The sequence below is a fragment of the Zerene cesonia genome, chromosome 16 (assembly GCF_012273895.1).
Source record: "Zerene cesonia ecotype Mississippi chromosome 16, Zerene_cesonia_1.1, whole genome shotgun sequence".
Classification (NCBI taxonomy): Eukaryota; Metazoa; Arthropoda; class Insecta; order Lepidoptera; family Pieridae; genus Zerene; species Zerene cesonia.
The window spans coordinates 5,370,384-5,389,428 of record NC_052117.1 but is presented as its reverse complement, the minus strand read 5'-3'; the positions used below and the strand labels follow the sequence as shown (position 1 = coordinate 5,389,428).

General features: G+C 33.9%; 4 protein-coding genes across 7 annotated transcripts in view; 2 read left to right on the top strand and 2 right to left on the bottom strand.

Annotated features, from left to right (window-relative positions):
• Positions 1-10,655, top strand: part of LOC119833140 (alpha-actinin, sarcomeric) — a 31,198-nt gene extending 20,543 nt beyond the window's left edge. Inside the window, exons 2-21 of one of the 3 annotated variants that reach the window (XM_038357060.1) lie at positions 184-388; positions 781-911; positions 1,027-1,261; positions 1,704-1,802; positions 2,545-2,630; positions 3,053-3,145; positions 3,349-3,452; positions 3,653-3,779; positions 4,036-4,183; positions 4,756-4,906; positions 5,258-5,443; positions 5,844-5,970; positions 6,289-6,384; positions 6,694-6,882; positions 7,396-7,523; positions 7,883-8,061; positions 8,184-8,306; positions 8,434-8,540; positions 8,838-8,996; positions 9,768-10,655. In XM_038357060.1, coding sequence (XP_038212988.1) covers positions 184-388; positions 781-911; positions 1,027-1,261; positions 1,704-1,802; positions 2,545-2,630; positions 3,053-3,145; positions 3,349-3,452; positions 3,653-3,779; positions 4,036-4,183; positions 4,756-4,906; positions 5,258-5,443; positions 5,844-5,970; positions 6,289-6,384; positions 6,694-6,882; positions 7,396-7,523; positions 7,883-8,061; positions 8,184-8,306; positions 8,434-8,540; positions 8,838-8,996 — 2,673 coding nt within the window. In that variant the 3' untranslated portion in view covers positions 9,768-10,655. The remainder of the gene's footprint in view (positions 1-183; positions 389-780; positions 912-1,026; positions 1,262-1,703; positions 1,803-2,544; positions 2,631-3,052; positions 3,146-3,348; positions 3,453-3,652; positions 3,780-4,035; positions 4,184-4,755; positions 4,907-5,257; positions 5,444-5,843; positions 5,971-6,288; positions 6,385-6,693; positions 6,883-7,395; positions 7,524-7,882; positions 8,062-8,183; positions 8,307-8,433; positions 8,541-8,837; positions 8,997-9,767) is intronic. The other 2 variants (XM_038357059.1, XM_038357058.1) reach the window with 2 other exon arrangements.
• Positions 10,655-12,722, bottom strand: LOC119833141 (uncharacterized monothiol glutaredoxin ycf64-like). Of its 2 annotated transcripts, none has more exons than XM_038357063.1 (3): positions 12,630-12,722; positions 12,234-12,517; positions 10,655-11,163 (listed from the first exon to the last, which is right to left on the bottom strand). In XM_038357063.1, exons 2-3 carry the CDS (start codon positions 12,487-12,489, stop codon positions 10,982-10,984), a joined length of 438 nt encoding a protein of 145 aa, XP_038212991.1. In that variant the 5' UTR covers positions 12,490-12,517; positions 12,630-12,722; the 3' UTR covers positions 10,655-10,981. The 2 variants fall into 2 exon arrangements, with proteins under 2 accessions (XP_038212991.1, XP_038212990.1); XM_038357062.1 differs by having other exon boundaries at positions 12,614-12,698.
• Positions 12,723-13,089: 367 nt separating this feature from the next.
• Positions 13,090-14,912, top strand: LOC119832890 (serine/threonine-protein phosphatase 4 regulatory subunit 2). Its single transcript, XM_038356704.1, has one exon. The coding sequence runs from the start codon at positions 13,229-13,231 to the stop codon at positions 14,651-14,653; it is 1,425 nt and encodes a 474-aa protein (XP_038212632.1). The 5' UTR covers positions 13,090-13,228; the 3' UTR covers positions 14,654-14,912.
• A 1,071-nt stretch (positions 14,913-15,983) lies between these two features.
• The window catches only part of LOC119832889 (probable 4-coumarate--CoA ligase 1), an 8,584-nt gene continuing 5,522 nt past the window's right edge, over positions 15,984-19,045 (bottom strand). The window contains exons 5-9 of the mRNA XM_038356703.1: positions 18,771-18,879; positions 17,570-17,796; positions 17,106-17,284; positions 16,632-16,787; positions 15,984-16,391 (exon numbers count right to left, since the gene is read on the bottom strand). Coding sequence (XP_038212631.1) covers positions 16,107-16,391; positions 16,632-16,787; positions 17,106-17,284; positions 17,570-17,796; positions 18,771-18,879 — 956 coding nt within the window. The 3' untranslated portion in view covers positions 15,984-16,106. The remainder of the gene's footprint in view (positions 16,392-16,631; positions 16,788-17,105; positions 17,285-17,569; positions 17,797-18,770; positions 18,880-19,045) is intronic.

Sequence of the window (19,045 nt, the reverse complement as noted above, 5' to 3'; positions counted from 1 at the left end):
ATAATAAAAATGTAAATGTTAAGCCTAAGTTAAAAGGATATTTGTCGACGGTAGTCAGGTTTTTGACATCGAGCACGTAGAATATAAACAATACAGAACATAATAAATAACATCAACATATAAGTAACAAATCTTGCTTACTTCAAAAATAGCATCTTAAAATTTAACATCTTTCTTTTCCAGACTTTCACAGCATGGTGTAACAGCCACTTGCGTAAAGCCGGAACTGGTATCGAGAACATCGACGAGGACTTCCGCAATGGCCTGAAGCTCATGTTACTGCTGGAAGTCATCTCCGGGGAAACCCTGCCCAAACCAGACCGTGGCAAGATGCGCTTCCACAAAATCGCCAACGTCAACAAGGCGCTAGACTTCATCGCTTCAAAAGGTACGTTTTCATTAAGAAGTAACAATATGTTGGTAACATATATATTCAATAGATACTTTAGAATTAATTCGTTACGCCATCAACTATAATTCAATTTAAATTTAAGAAAGTTCTTGCAAATTTATTTGCATAAACCATTGACGTTATTTATAATTTTGTCATCAGATAATTTACATAAATTCTTAGTCACGACTGACATCATGGTTGAGGCTTTCCTCTTGCACTTTGCAAGCAATGTTGTAACTATACCGATTACCGTTATACCGAAATATTAGAAAGGCGTGACTTTTAAGTTTTGAATATTAATGTTAAATAGTTATGTAAGAAAAAGTTACTGTTTTCTTTGTTTTTTTCAAGTAAGAAATCAATTTATATTGACTTCTTATTTTCAGGCGTGAAGCTAGTGTCCATCGGTGCTGAAGAAATCGTCGATGGTAACCTAAAAATGACGTTGGGTATGATCTGGACCATCATCTTGAGATTCGCCATCCAGGACATCTCAGTAGAAGAAATGACCGCCAAGGTAAAAACATTATTACTTGATGCTATTACAAACGAATGAACGGCAATCTAACAATTATAAAATCATCCGTATTCATAAACATAAACACTCGGTACATATTTATATGCGTTTGCAGGAGGGTCTACTATTGTGGTGTCAACGCAAGACAGCTCCATACAAGAACGTGAACGTACAGAACTTCCACCTGTCGTTCAAGGACGGTCTCGCATTCTGCGCCCTCATCCATAGGCACAGGCCTGACCTGATCGACTACAGCAAGCTCTCCAAGGACAACCCACTAGAGAACTTGAACACCGCCTTCGATGTCGCCGAGAAGTATCTCGATATTCCACGCATGTTGGATCCAGATGGTAAGATTTAGTTAATATTTCAAGTCTTTAGGCAGTTCCCCGATTCGACAATCGTAATGCAATCCTAACACCAATGGTGTAGGAGCAATTGCAGGAAAAAAGATGTTTCAATATGGACAGAGTATCTAATTGTTTATTTCGTTTGCAACAGTTCTGTATAATCATGTGTGTAGGTGTTGCAACGTAGGTAACATAATAATTATAAGTAAGAATAAAGAAATGAATCATCATATACGATATATGCGATCATTTCGCAACATAACAGTGATTCCACCTTTGACGTCAGAAGACTATGTTTTTGAATGATACATTGTACACAATAAACTCATTACTGGCGGCAACTCTGAAATTTTATCAATGTGGTCTTCCAAGCACTTCAATCCAGAGCATTCAAATAGTAATCAATGTCCAGAAAAATAATGAACTTGGAAAAACATTGCAGACCTTATAAACACCCCAAAGCCGGACGAGCGCGCCATAATGACCTATGTGTCATGTTACTACCACGCCTTCCAAGGCGCGCAGCAGGTACAATATGAGAGTAGCCTCCTTGCATCGGACCCTAACGCCGAGTGTGTCACTGATAGCATGATATGACTGTATTTATGTAGAGGAGAGACTTCTATAATAAGGTCATAATATATTATGCTGAAAATTATATAATTCAATGCTTTCACTTGCTTTTTTGATAATATTATCTCAAGATATATTTGGGTAGCTAAAAGGCATTCATTATTTTCATCGTAAATTTTATTTTAAAAGAAATACTTTACTACTGTTTAAAGTAATGGCTATACCATAATACCTAATACTAATTTTATTTTGACTTTCCGTTACACATATCTATTTTTTTCATAGCCTCTCTACTCTCCTCTACATTAAACTTACAAAAAAATAATATGACCCCCTCTTGCGTGCCAAACTAAAGGATGCGTATAAAGTATAATGTTGTTTATTTTATTATTGTGTTTTTTACATAACCCTATTTTAAGCTTTTTGTTATTAACGTATTTTCCAAGTAAGCTTTCAAAATAGAAAGAAGTTGTTTTCTTTTTGTATGCGTATACATCTGATTTCAATAGTAATGACATCGTCGTCACATTCGCAAAAATTTACTCTTTTTCTATATTTTGGACCATCACAACAAAGATCTAATTTAGCATAATGCTAAATGGCACTTTCACTATTGTTACACAGATTTATACGCAGTATTTCAAACATAGGTGTTTAAATGATAACTTATATAAGCATGTAACTAACCCGTGTCGCTTGCCGCTTACTAGATCTGCAAAACACTGCGATGCCGGACGAACGGGCGGTCATGACATACGTATCTTCGTACTACCATTGCTTCTCAGGCGCTCAAAAGGTTTGTTTTAGCATATGCTGAGAAACGTAGTTGCATAATATTTGAGAAAATTGCTGTGGATTATTAAATTTTAACTAATCTATTGGAATCTAATTAGCATTTATATCTCCTTAATTTTTTTGATATGAGGAAACAAAAATCCCTCTTGAAATTCTGGTTCACATTTCGTAGTTACTGATGGTAGTTATGCCGATACAATTAGCAGGTACATTTGCGCTTCCAATTATTACCTAAATGTATGAGTAATGCAAAAGTTTTCAGTCTGTTTGAACAATTGTAACATTCAAACGTCACATCTTAAGACGAGTATTCATAAAAGTCTTTTTAATAGTTAACTGGAGATTGAGAAATGGATATCGTATATTGAATGTTATTAATTCATACCATAATGTGATTTCATAGAATTTTGTCAATATTTATAGGCTGAAACGGCCGCGAACCGCATCTGTAAAGTTCTCAAAGTTAACCAGGAGAACGAACGCCTTATGGAGGAGTACGAGCGACTTGCCAGTGACGTAAGTATCAAATGCAAAATTCTTAATTAAATTAATTTACATATAATTTTTTGTTACAAAATTGTACAAAATGATACATTTTTATAGCTGAAGCTACTATATTAGTATAGTACCTTCCAATGTCAATTTTCTAAAAAAAGTTTTTTCTAAGGAATTTCTGGAAGCATTTACAAGTGCCTTATAAAATTATATGCAATTTCCAGTTACTGGAATGGATCCGCCGCACAATGCCGTGGTTGAACAGCCGCCAGACCGACAACTCGCTTGCTGGCTGCCAGAAGAAACTCGAAGACTACCGTACTTACAGGTACTAGTAAAAATTGTTATAGAGTATTTTCTATGTCAAAAGATTGGTTAACTTGGGATATTACAATTCATGGACAGAATTGATTGCGTAACTTTTATTATCTCACAGACCAACAGACTAAGTTTTCACCGATAAATTTATATAAATAAATTAGGTATTCTGTAAAACGTTGAAACGAATTAAAATACATATTATACCAGGCGCAAGCACAAGCCACCCCGCGTAGAGCAGAAGGCAAAGCTGGAGACCAACTTCAACACGCTGCAAACTAAACTTCGCCTCAGCAACAGGCCCGCCTATATGCCCACTGAAGGCAAAATGGTTTCTGTAAGTATTCAAGACTCAATAATTTTCCAGTTTTTATAACACAAGAAGCTTAAAATCATAAAAAATTTGATAATATAAATCAGTTATGGAATTCCACCAATCACGATGACTGTTTGCTTAAGCTCGAGCTAATACCTTGATTGTATGGTATCTAGGTAATTTAAAGTACCTTGGAGTTGAGAAATTAATAATACTTTAAATTGCCTTTAATGTTAAATCTTTTTTTATGAAAGTTTGACGTTACCAATTTGTCCAGGACATCGCGCAAGCCTGGAAAGGTCTGGAAATCGCTGAGAAAGCGTTCGAAGAATGGCTCCTGAGCGAGATGATGCGTCTCGAGCGTCTTGAATATCTGGCGCAGAAGTTCAAGCACAAGGCTGACATCCATGAAGATTGGACCAGAGGTAATATTCAGAACTTTATCATTTAGGGAAAAAGGGCAATTACAAAACAACCTAATACATATATTAGTAAATCCAAAAAATAAATATCATATTTAAGAAAGAATTGCTTTCGATTGAACCTTTACCTAATCCCACATGATCACATGATTATATATATATATATATATATATATATGTTCGCATTAATTTTATATTATTATTACTATTTTTTTTTTTACTGTTGCTATTGTTTTTTTTTTTTGTAAAATATATTTAAGACAAACTTGTGTTCGTACTTAAATAGCTGTTAGCTGCAGGCTGTGAAATGTTATTTTTATTAGTAGTGGTTGCCTATAATTGTGACAGCACTAAATCTTTGTTTGTTTAATTTTATAAAACACTCTATCCACGTTACCCGTGTATGTCATGTTGGTGATCCTTAATGTAATAAATAAATAAATAAATAAATAAATAAATATTTATCTAAATCATCTAAATCGTACTATTGTTGACTTCCACGATCATATCTTGTGAAATAGTACTGGAATTCAAAGTGGCAAAGTGCACTACATTACTCATGTGAATACCCCCAGGCAAGGAAGAAATGCTGCAATCGCAAGACTTCCGCCAGTGCAAGCTGTACGACATCAAGGCGCTCAAGAAGAAGCACGAGGCCTTCGAGTCCGACCTCGCCGCGCACCAGGACCGCGTCGAGCAGATCGCCGCTATCGCTCAAGAGCTTAAGTATGATATTTATATACATGGTTAACTTATTGTTTGTGTTTCCTGATTAATTAGGTATTTTATTGATGAGCAATACTGATTTATTACTTAGTGTTTTATTTTTAAATAAAATAATATTGTATAGAGGTACAAAATCCTCCAAGATTTTGCAAGCCTTTCTCTATATAGATCTCCTTACAAACGTAAAAACATTACCCTTACTATCGACATTTTAACGAGCTCGAGTATGAGCAAAATGTGGCCGTAATTCTACAAACACTCAAGCTTTCGTTGCACCCCCAGTCCCTTATAGTTTCGTATCGTAAGGTCCATATTACTGTGTGTCTAAATTTGCAACGATAACGTGTGCAGCACGCTGGAGTACCACGAGGTGGGCGCGGTGAACGCGCGCTGCCAGCGCATCTGCTCGCAGTGGGACCGGCTGGGCGCGCTGACGCAGCGGCGCCGCGCCGCGCTCGACGACGCCGAGCGCGTGCTCGAGCAGATCGACCTGCTGCACCTGGAGTTCGCCAAGCGCGCCGCGCCCTTCAACAACTGGTGAGCATAGCACGCAACGCACTACTACACTACACAACACAACACTGCACACTACACTACGCAATACAAAACAGTAATATACTATACAATATAAAACTACACTATATAAGATAAGTTTATTTTACATATTACACAAAACTTCAAAACATATAAACACTATACTACAAGATATTTAAGACAACATACTATGTATAATAGCTACACAATTTCAATGTTACTCAGTATTACTTTTTTCTTCTTAAATAATGGATTAAAAAGTATATTAAAATTTATTTATACGATTTCCTCCATTATTGGATCCATGCACCATAAAGCAAACTGATTACTCCGTGTTCAATACTTTTGCATCCAATTTCAATACGATTTTTCACCATCTCATGCCATACATCCAATACTCCAGGCTGGACGGCACCCGCGAGGACCTGGTGGACATGTTCATCGTGCACACCATCGAGGAGATCTCCGGCCTCATGGACGCGCACGCTCGCTTCAAGGCCACTCTCGGAGAGGCTGATAAGGAATACCAGGTTAATATGACATTTAATTATTCAGATTTCATTATTATAATCAACTTGTGTTTCTACAGTCACAAAAACTTCCTATAGAAATTTAGATATACTACAATCCAGAATTTTGGCCAATCTTGGTTTTGACGGTTATTATTTCATCAAACCTTTTTGTTTCTAGGACATGAATCACCAGATTTTCCGTCACTGATTGAAGAATTGTGACAGTTTAATATAAGCTATAGATATTCTGAAATAGGTCATCTTTTTGATAATAAATAAGGATTGTGTATTAAACAGTAGGGGTTAGCAGATTAATATATAAATTTTTATTACCAGGCAATTGTCAACCTCGTTCACCAAGTGGAGTCGATCGTGAAGCAACACCAAATCCCTGGCGGACTTGAGAACCCCTACACTACATTAACCGCACACGTAAGTGAACATCTTATTTTTCCTATCTTTCTTTAATAATACAGTTAAAAAAATTTAGTTCATATTTTTGAAATTATTTTTTATTTATCATAACTCTGATACATACCTTATTACTATTATGAAGTTTAATATACCAATAAAAATTCATAATACATAAAAAAATAAACTAATAATAACTGTATCGTAAAGTTGTCTAAACTAGTCTACGTCATATATAAGACCATCACCGTCTTCAGCTCAATTTGGTGCGAAAACCACAACGACTATTTTAATCCTGTTTTAACAGCAATATAAACGTAATGCATCCAGGAGCTGAACCGCAAGTGGTCGGACGTGCGGCAGCTGGTGCCGCAGCGCGACGGCACGCTGGCGGCCGAGCTCCGCAAGCAGCAGAACAACGAGACGCTGCGCCGCCAGTTCGCCGAGAAGGCCAACGCCGTCGGGCCCTGGATCGAGCGCCAGATGGACGCCGTCACCGCGATCGGCATGGGCCTACAGGTATACCGATACACATACATATGCTTACACTACCTACACATTGTAATTTTTAATGTTTTTAAGGGTAAACAAGCGATACACCTACATATGCCGTATGTATGTGCCGTGCCATATGTAGGTAAAAAAGCCGTGGGTAATCTCGGATGGCAAAACCCCACTGTGTTCCGTCGAGCCGCTTTAGTGAATAGGCCACGGGAGCCGGTTATAATTCGTCCGCGACCGTCTAAATACTACCAGCACGAACACAATACCATATGAAAGGTGCAACGGATATACCTATGTACCATAAACACCTACAAGATGCACTTATCACTAAAACCATATGCACATAAACATGTTACATGCACCTTAATGCGTATACCATATGCGCTTAAACGTGCACATACAGCTGGCAGAACGAGACTTCTTCTTTGTCTAACATTAAAAACTTTGTCATTTGTAACTTCTTGGCCAATTCTTAGATAATGTGCTATCTATCAATCTGTGTCCAATAATTAATATAATAATTGTCAGGGCTCGCTAGAAGACCAGCTGCACCGGCTGAAGGAGTACGAGGCGGGCGTGTACGCGTACAAGCCGCACATCGAGGAGCTCGAGCGCATCCACCAGGCCGTGCAGGAGGGCATGATCTTCGAGAACAGGTTACTTACTATTTTAATATAACTTCTATTTCGTATGACTATGACCATGTTCATGGACTCAGGAGATATATATTTCATAATTGTATTGAGTTACAATTGTTGTTGTGGATCGTGAGTACTAAAGGCGTTATTATATTACTTTTCATCTGTCATTACGTGTACGTATAATTAGTAGCGTAATATGAGCCATATTCTGTCAATTACCACCAAAATGAAATTACCTATTTTACGTTTCTATGTGAATTTTGTGAGAGTCTGAAAACTACATTTTCCTCTTAAAATCTCGTACAAATAAATATGAAATATGTAAAAGATTTGTAACCAAACCAAAATGTGCACTTAATCCAATATTCCCTCAGGTATTCCCAATACACCATGGAGACGCTCCGCGTAGGCTGGGAGCAGCTGCTGACATCCATCAATCGCACCATCAACGAGGTGGAGAACCAGATCCTCACGCGCGACTCCAAGGGCATCACGCAAGAACAGCTCACCGAGTTCCGCGCCTCCTTCAACCACTTCGACAAGAACCGCACAGGTGAATATATTACAAGACAATATCAGAACTGTTTTAGAACGTTTGATAAATTATCTTTATTTAATAATTCTGAATTTGTAAAAAAACGTTTCTTTTTTAATCACCTTTTTTTTTAATTTTAGGACGATTGGCACCTGAGGAGCTGAAATCGTGCCTGGTGTCTCTCGGCTACAGTATCGGCAAGGACAGACAGGGTGAACTGGACTTCCAACGCATTCTTGCTGTCGTCGACCCTAACAATACTGGTATGTTTTTAAATTATTAGATATCTAGAACGCAAATGAGTTTTAATTACATTTAATAAAGTTGGTTGAAATTTTTAGAAAAATAAGACAATTTCTTTTCAATATCGTATTTGTATCACTTTTTTAGGCTACGTATCGTTTGATGCGTTCTTGGACTTCATGACGAGGGAATCTACCGATACTGACACAGCTGAACAAGTCATCGACAGCTTTAGGATCTTAGCTGGAGACAAGGTAACGAATGTGTGATATGTATTGAATTATTTTTATCATTTTAAGTGCCTACTCGATTCGCATGCCAGTGACAATCCTAATGTAAAAATAATACAGAAAATCTGACTTTTGTCTAGTCGAACGCAATATTGCTCAAACTGAAAATTTCTAGTTAAATGAACATTTTTCTAAAGATACTTTATTATAATATTAATAATGGATTTTACTTATAAATTGTTCTATCCTTTGAAAATTCGTATATAATATATCTGATTTAAACGGAAAATGTATTGAAATGACGAGCACATATATTCGCAGCCGTTCATAACCGCGGAGGAGCTGCGGCGCGAGCTGCCGCCCGACCAGGCGGAGTACTGCGTGTCGCGCATGCCGCCGTACCGCGCGCCCGGCGCCCCGCCCGGCGCGCTCGACTACATGGCCTTCTCCACCGCGCTCTACGGCGAGACCGACCTCTAGGTTACCGCACATTATAAGCTAGACCGACCGCTAGGTTGCCGCACGCTGGTAGTCAGACCTCTGGATTGCAGCACACTGTGTCATATCTATACTAATATTATAAAGCTGAAGAGTTTATTTGTTTGTTTGTCTGAACGCACTAATCTCAGGAACTAATGGTACTATTTGAAAAATTATTTCGGTATACATATATATAGATTACCTATTTAGCCAGACAAACAATTTAAATTTTGAGCCAGACAGACTGCTAGGATACCGCTCCATGCCAAAAATATAGAGTTCCACCTCGCTACCCTACTATATCTCAGCCAGACCAAGAGTCTATAAGATAGACTAACACTTAGGTTGCCATACTTATAAGACCAACAACTATTTTACCCATTTCTGTTACATTAGCAATAAAACTTGTACACACACACACACACACACACATCTTATATAAGTATATAATTATTAAAGAGTTTAATAGGGACCAGTGGTATTTATTCTTGAAGGATTTTTATAGATCTATACGAAAAAAATATATCCACATTAACTATATTCTAAAGAAATTATACCACTGCCGGTACAACCGGTATTATAAGATATACAAGTAGCGCTTATAAAAAGCCATAGGCAAAAAATTGGCATTCTACCAAACTGGTTGAGCTAATGATTTGCCAAACTATTTTGTTTACTGCTATTAGTTATTTATGATTAGGAGCATTGTGCTATATGAGTATCATATTGCACCTTTTCTGAATCTTTAATGAGGAATTAATTTGCTTCCAGACCTATCTTTGCCATAAAGTCAAGAACAAGCGACAAAGGGTAGAGACCTTTCGAAGAACATAAGATCTGCACTCCGCCAACTGAAGCAAAATTATACTAACACGGTGGATTATTTAGTCATGGAATTTTGCGAAAAATTATATCACTTGCGTTGATCATATCACGCCGCCCTAAGCATGGTCAACATAAGCGAACGATTTTTGCAATAAGTTGTTTTAACAGTTTAAGTATGTGCAATGTCAAACCAAAAATGTCATTAACTTTGAGAAATTTTACTCCCTAAAATATGGACTTTTGGCTCAAATCTGGAGAAACTTTGTATGTTTACAATTCTATTTATATTAGATTTAGGTATTTTAACTTTTGTACGAGACCATCAGAGAAGTCACAAAACATTTATTTGTAAGTTAAAATGGTGCTAATATTAGGCTCACTAATGTGTGACACCAAATTAAGACTCATTCATATTGTGAGAATGTTTTGTTATATTTTATTTTAAGCAAGCATTATTTATACAAATCAAATTTTATTACTGCCATTAGTAATTTAACTGAAATGGTAGGAAATACATACCATGTAAGCAAGATATTCAACAGTGTTGCAAGGAATAATCATACAAATTATTTATTTATTCAATAGATTGCCACACCTTGCCCGCATCTATTTATTATCATTTGAATGTCATTTTATATAATCGTTTGTGAGAGTATTTTTGGTTGAGTACTCTAAATAAATGATCTGCCATATTTTAGTCTTTTAATAATGACTGTGTTGTTAATTCAACCAATTATATTATTATGAGGAAGAAGTGGGATGTAGGCTAAGAATGAATTATGTGCCCAAAAAGTATACTAACTCGAATGTACAGCTAAATTAATAAAGAGCTCTTAAAACAAAAATTATTTTATTTATCAACAACCAAACCTATTATAATATTACAATCTATTACTAATTTAAAAAGTTTACATACAGGTCTGAACTATGTGCTCTCATACATTTGTCTTTAAAGACTATTTTAATTCATTTTAAATTATAGCAATATAAGAAATATACTGATATTGCAAAGAGACCTGAAGCTTATAAAAATGATATATTACATTGTCTTAATTAAATTTGTGAAATTATTAACATTCTTCAGAGCTGAATGTCTCTTCATATTTATATTGTACCAAGCATCAATTTCAGATCATAATTGATAAACATGATTTCTGTATTTATGCTCCTTCCTTCTTTGATTCTTCTGCCGTGAGTAATGCACTTTTGATTCCAACTTTTTTCAATTCTTCAACTAATTCTCCTGATTGATGCATTTGCAACATTATATCACACCCTCCAACAAATTCTCCATTAATAAATACTTGGGGAATTGTCGGCCAGTTGGAATAATCTTTAATACCTGTAAAATAATGTTTTTATCAGATCTTTTATCGTGAACTTTAAAGGGAGATTTTGATGCGAGAGTTGAGCATGCTACAACAGGAATTGGGCTAGCTGCCACACAGCAAATGTTATTGGGTTCATAAAAATACTAAAAAAATTACTCCAGTTGCAGCAACTGTAGGTTGCTTTTCTTTACATAAATTTCAATATACAAAAATAAGTTTTTAAGAAGGCAAACATATTTCCATAGTCATTCAATAGAGTATAGATTTAGTAAATATCTACCTATTGTAGAAGGGTATGCAGAATTGTTTTTTTTTTACAAGAAATTATAATAGACGATTGGATAAAGTGGACACTCAACTATATGTTTAACGGATGAAAATAATATTTTATCTAGTACAATGTTTCTCAAAGCATTTATAGTAAGGTTGACTCAACAAATATGGGCTGCCTCCTTTATATGTTCAAAGACATATTTTATTTGTTTATTTTCATCTGGCTAACATGAGAGCAAATGTCGGTCCTTTGCGGGATCTTATACTACTTATTATTCTTATACAAAATAATCAACCCACTGTATGTATGAGCATTATTATTGTGCGGGTTGTAAAAAAATCCCAAAAGGACCCAAACTGGACCCTAATAAATTACTAAGAAACCAATTAATCCATTTACAATATTGTCACTGTATATATATATATATATATATATATATATATATATATATATATATATATATATATCTCAAACATAAATGATAAAACAAAAATCTACTATTCAGTTTGAAAAGAAATAACAGATATTAAAAATAACTTAAAAGAAAAAGTACTTGATACAATCTAATACCAGTATTGTGTAATGTAATGATCACCTTTGCTATTACAATAATATGTGAATGTAAAAACATAACCTTGTACTATCAATGTTATGATTAATTCATGTTGCTGGTTTACATGTTAAACTTGTCTATTATAACAGGTTCCCATTTATTTTGTTTAAAACAATCTCTTAATCCCCTTAAATTATTATTTAAAATATTACGAAAATTATATAACATTAAATAAGATATCTTCTGAAACTAACCTTGCCTAAGATTTTCATCTGATAAAACATCATGACTTTCGTACGGAACAGCATGCATCCTCATGATTTGTACAACAGCATTACTAAATCCGCATCTAGGAGCATCTGGGACTCCTTTCATAAATACCACCACTTTGTTATTTTTTACTATTTTATCAATTTTCTCGTTTACAGCAGCATCCGCAAGAAGCCGACTTGTTATTTTAAATGTATTAGTATAAATTGGGTAAATGCTTCTTCTTAGCATGGAATTCATTTTAAATGTTTTTAAAATTTTCAGGACCCTGCAAAGCGATTAATTAACATTTAAACTTGATAAGAAATAACAATATCTTAATATATATACATAATTCGACACATAAATTAAAATATGAATTTACCTCGAATAGAATTTACCTTTATGTCAAGCAAAAGGTAGTTAAGTATAATAATACGGATTACGGGCTGTCAACTGTCAAGCAAAGTGGCAATACTCACTACTCGTTTATTAAATGCCCTTTATCTATGATCATAACTCATAATACCTATGCTTTCAATCTATATGACAAACACAGATTAACCACTAACCGTCCACTAACAACAAATCTCAAATTGACGGATACCTGTGTCACGTATTATAGATGCAAATAATCAAACTTGAGAAACCATTAACCAATAAATGTAATATCACAACTAAAGGCCTACCTTATTTATAAATATTTTAGCATAATCTTTTTATACTTTTTTACACACCTCTATATTGGCTACCTACCTACAATGAAAAATATTTTACTTATTTATTAAAACATATAGTTATTTATCCTGTACTATGTGTTATCTATACATTACAATCACCGACAGCCACTGTCGGCTGTCGCTTGTCGCTTTGTCATTTCACATTTGGTGATTTGATTTGTAAATTGTTTCGCTTTATGATTGAATGCTGAGCGTTTACTATTCTCTTGACAATCGTTTATCCTTTATCGTTAAGACTAAATAAAATTTTTAAAGAAATAATGGAAAACGCAGAGGAAGTATTTCAATTCTTAGAAGAATTCTCAAAACGTAAGCCGAAAATAATACCACAAGAATTGAATGATTATTTGGTTTATGTAGCTCGTACCGGAGATCCTGTGTATCAATGGTCCCTAGTTAAAAGTTTATTCAAAGAAAAGTTACTAAATGTAATTACAGATTTTCACGAATCCACGCCCAGTGTCGATATTCCCCCGTGTCCTAACGTGGATCCATTTAACTATGATATTATGAAAAATAGTCTCATTGAACGCCTTGATTCATTCACATCAGCACCTTTTACGGTACAAAGAATTTGTGAACTACTGACGTGTCCGCGAAAACAGTATAATCGTGTAGATAAGTTTATGAGGGCCATTGAAAAAAATATCTTAGTTGTTAGCACAAGAGAGCCTGGCCCACAAAGACACCAAGAACCAGAAAATGGTGAACCCATCGAACCTATGGTTAATGGTTCAGATAACAATTCTGAATACAATGTTGATGTTGAAATGGAAGACATATCTTGGAAAGAAACTGCAGAGTCTAGGCAGGAGTCAGAACCTCAGCCAAGTTCATCTGACGCACATATTTCCGTTGACGATTTAGAAGCAAGATTGCATGCTAAGCAAAATGAATCCAGCACACAAGATAAACAAACAACTGAATATGAATCTGTTACTCCACCGGAATTAAATGTAGTTGAAAATAATGAGGAACCTTTACAAGAAGAGAAATCTGCAGAGATACTTAGTCCACCTTTGAGTGAGAATAAGGAAAACAATACTGTAATAGTATCGGAGAAAAATCAAGAGCAAAAGATTGATGTAGAAATGAATGAAGCAACTACCCCTCCACGCCCACTAGTAATTCCAGATATTAAAGTAGATGATGCTGAAATGACAGAGCAAAAGTTACAAGAACAAGCCCAGGCTGCGGAAAACATTGAACAGATTAAAACTAGCGATGAAGTTGCAGGAAATAATACCATAATTGATGAAAAATCTACTGATGAGAGTAGCTCAGATGCCAGCACTAAAGATGAGAATGAACCCAAAAATATATCAGAAGCCTCCTCCTCTAGTGAAGAGAGCTCATCATCAAGTGACAATGTCGATGGAAACAGCAATTCTCCAAAATCTCAAACTGAAGTTGTACCAGAAAAACAAGATTCGAATGGTGATAAGGAAAGTAATGATAGTGAAAATGCAACATCCGAAGTTATTGATAAACCAGCTGTGACTATTCAATCTGAGAATTATTCCATAACAGATGTCAATTCGGAAATACCACAGGCTCCTATAGATGCTTCAAATAAAGAAGAACAAGAAACACCAGAAAAAAGCCAAGAAGACCTTAAGGAAGAAATAAAAAAAGATGAATCTGAAACTGATAATCAAACCAACACTGTAACCCCATCATCTTAGGCATAAATAAATAATGTTATAAATAGAACTGACCTTTCTTGAGGTGTCTATTAATTATTATCGAGACATAAGATAAATATTTAAGGTATGATGAAGTGATACAAACACCACTTAATTTTCTTATTTTTGATAGAAACAGTAAGCACCCCTTTTGTATAATAAGTTTAAAAAACAATCTATGTGACAAAGGGATCTCCATTATTGTAGTCTTAATATGATTGAAATAAGTTATGATATAAATAAATGAATGATTTGTAAACTGACTGTTTTCTTATATACTTATGCTATTTTAATATGTGGCTAATGTTATTTTGCATTTCTTATATAGTTAAGAAATATAATAATGCATACTCATAAATTATTGCTACAAGTATTCTTGACGTTTTATCATTTGTATAAAATTCGTAATATTCTATCTGAACATACTTATATAAATTAACCATTCTTGTTGGTAGTTAGTGCTCATGAGTGATTTTTCTAAATCTGCAGAGGGTTTTTAATCTAAAGAGTAACAAACTATTTGAGAGAATATAATCTTATAACCATTTGAAAATTTTAATGCAACAGTAACTATCATTCTCATCGTTTATATTCAGAACTAGCTGTCCCAGCGAACTTCGCAACGCCATAGAATATTGTTTCGACATATATGGATTTTTCAAATGTTATGTTATGTGTTCAAATTAAGTCCATAATTTCAACCAGTGGTTGAAAATATAAGAAAGGTATTCATTATTGAAAAAAAAAAACAATTAGTAACAACAATAAAAATTTATTTTCTCTAAACAATATTTCAAATACTTTATGAATATATTTTTGTATCAAAATTAATAAAATTATAACTACCTACTTACATTGTATCTAATAAAACTATTGGCTTACAACTATTCAACTAAAATATATCAAAGCACCTTTATTTAAACCGATTCACCAACCTATTTAACATTCTACCAAACGTAATTAATTATTAAGTGAATACTTTTTATACACTCCTGTGTATATTAAAGGGTCTTCATAATAATTGAATTTATTATGTGTTTTAACTAAAGAAACTAGTTAGCATATCATTTTATAGAGTAGATAGTGTAAGACATACACTTAGGTATTTGTTTATAGAGCTGCGTCTAAGATTTAGTCTATTAAAACTAATTAATATAAATTGTTTTTTATTTTTGTATTTCGGATACATTATTCTAATCTTTAGATATAACGCACATTATTTCTCATCCATTCATCATACTATAAGTACTAACACAATACAATGATCCGTATAAGCCGCCCTTTATAAGATGATCGAAAAATATTTGAACATACTTTATAATTTATTTTGCTTATATTAGATCAAAGTAAGCAAATATTATCAAGATTTGCTCTATTTTTTGCATCAGCGCGGTAACCTAACATTATTCTATATTGAATTTAAGTACAAACGAGGCTAATTTATCTATTACATCTATTTATTTCTTCCTAAAACTTTCAGTTCATTCCGCATAATTTTACCGGCGGCGTTTCGCGGTATTGCGTCTAGAAACGCGACGCCGCCTTCTAAGTGTTTGTATTTGGTCAGTTTGTTAGCGACTATGTCATAGACTTGTTTCTCGGTTAGTTTATGTTTTGGTTTCAGAACGACGAATGCTTTTGGCACCTCTCCCGCCAACGCGTCTGGCATGCCGACTACAGCAACATCTGCGACTTCTGGTTGTTCCATTATGATACTTTCGATTTCAGTTGGCGAGACCTATAAAAATAAATTGAAAGTTTGAAAATACAGTTTAAAATTAAAAATTAATTAAACAAATCCTCTCGCTGACGCGTTTAATATACATTCATCAAAAATATTTAAGAAGTTACTTATTTCGTGAAGTCGATTTAATATACAATATTGGGTGAAGTTTTCTTAAATTTTTTATGTGAATTATCAATATTTTTTATATGAATTTTATTAGGATAAAATTACATAACAGAACTGTATATTTACCTGATTTCCTTTAACTTTGATGAGTTCTTTAGTCCTATCGACAATAAAGAAATAATGATCTTTGTCGTAGAACGCAACGTCGCCAGTGTGGAGCCACCCGTCACCGTCCACCGTTTCCTTTGTCGCTTTCTCATTGTTCCAGTAACCTTTCATTACCTGCAGTATAAAATGATTGATTAAGATATATTCTACATGTAGAAATAATGTTAATTGTAATTATATTAAAAATATGTAGATTAAAAAAACTATTGATTTTATGTGATGTCGAAGTATTCATTATCTATTAGACTTTAAACTTAGAGTTTCTGTCGAATTTCATCCACATATTTTGTATGAAAATATGGTTTCATAAAATTTTTTATTATATTGATAACTATTAATTTTAAAAAACAAATCGCATATTATATTTGAGTTACAATAATCCGTTTCCGAAATATATTTTTTTATCGGTAACACTTATAAATGAAGCATTACCTGTGGTCCCTTTAGCAATAATTCCCCAGACTCATGTGGTCCCAGCGCTTCTCCCGTAGAGAGAGATATGATCCTCGCCTGAGTGGACGGCACGAGCTGGCCAACGGAGCCGATCTTATCGTATGGATATATGTACGGTGTTAACAGCGTTACAGGAGAACTTTCAGTCATACCGTAACCTGGAAATTGTAATTAAAAAAAAATATAACTCGTGATTACATGCATTTTCAAATAACAGAGATTAAATAGGAGTAGTCAATATATTCTTACACAATATTAAATACGGAAAAAATATTGAATGTATATTATAAGCTGAAATATCAGATATATGTCATGAAACAATGCAGTTTTCGAAATGTATATTCATGCCAATCTTAGAAATAAAGGTTCCTCAATGTTTAGACAATAATCTTTCTATCGCGTATACTACCGAATATCTTATTGCAAATAGAAAAATAAAATACCTTGCAACAATTTAATCTGGTCCTTAGTCTTCTCGCATTTAAGTAGAAATTTCTCTAGCATGCTGTCCGTAGTTGGAGCAGCCCCAACCATTATGGTTTCTATGGATTGCAAATATTCCTTCTTCACTGCTGGATGTGTTGCCAGAAAGGCTAAAAGTGAGGGCACTACGAATAGCGTCGTCGGTTTATATTCAACTAAGCACTTGATGTAATCATCTGGTGTAAATCTAAAAAAAACAAAAAAAAAACTATATAGCTACTATTATCTAATGGCCTTATATTAAATCGGTTTATTGATATAAAGCTGTGATCCCATTTCCTAACTTATGAAAAATATTCTAAAACGAAATTTACTTAACTTGATTGGCGTTTAGAGGTATTCAAAATTTATTTTTGTAAATTTTCAATTGCATAAAGTATTGACCATTATAAATAATAGGATGTGTATTCATAGAAATGATAAAGCAGATCGTAGTGGGTGTTGAAAGCGGGTATGATGTTTTTTTTTTTACATTAATAATACTTAACTCATTTTATAATCTGAAACGACCTATATAAATTATTATCCACCTCCCATCATAACTTCAATGCTTACTAGTATTATTAGATTTTAATAAATAAAATTATAGAAACCTAAATATATCTCCCCTGATTATGGATAAAGCATTATAAATCTATTGATATGTGTAGTCGCAGTACAATACTCTATTAAATAAACAAACATTTGCTACTCTATAAGAGATATTCATTTAACATGTCTTTATGCTGTGATACAAATTCACTAAGATGTGTTTGAAATATGAACAATAGAAATCAAAGATTGACATCCGCGCATTGAAGTCGTTTTGTAATCAATTCCGTGAAATGTATAGCTCATTTTCATCGTAATAGGTTATGAAATAAAATTATAGTATGCCTAAATATTGGACAAAATAATTAAAACGCATATGTACTTTTTATTTTTAGTGCTTTACACGACACGCGGTGATAAATTTTGCTATTTGGGTAACAACTAACAATCTGCTTAATAGCTCAATAAAGATAACGTTTTATTATTAAACCATGTTCCATACAAAAATAGTAGTATTTTCATTTTTATATCATTTTTTATGTAATTATAATGACATACAACACTACATAATATACATTTCAATACCAATCACATATTTAGCACTATGATAAATAGTTTTTATTAACTTACTTAGGTATAGATACAATGTGGTATCCTAGAACTAGGTTATAGTTCAAAATACCGTTAAAACCATAGATGTGGAAGAAAGGTGGAACTGTTAAGATGACATCGCCTTTACCTGAAAGTAAAGAAAGTTTAAAATATTATTTGATTTTACGATGTATTTTGAATTGAACAGTCATTTAATAGATACTTCGATTTAACCGAGCAGGTAGATAACGAAACTCATGCTTTTAAACATACTGATTTTGGCGTTGTTTAGAAAAAGAAAAATAAGTACTTAG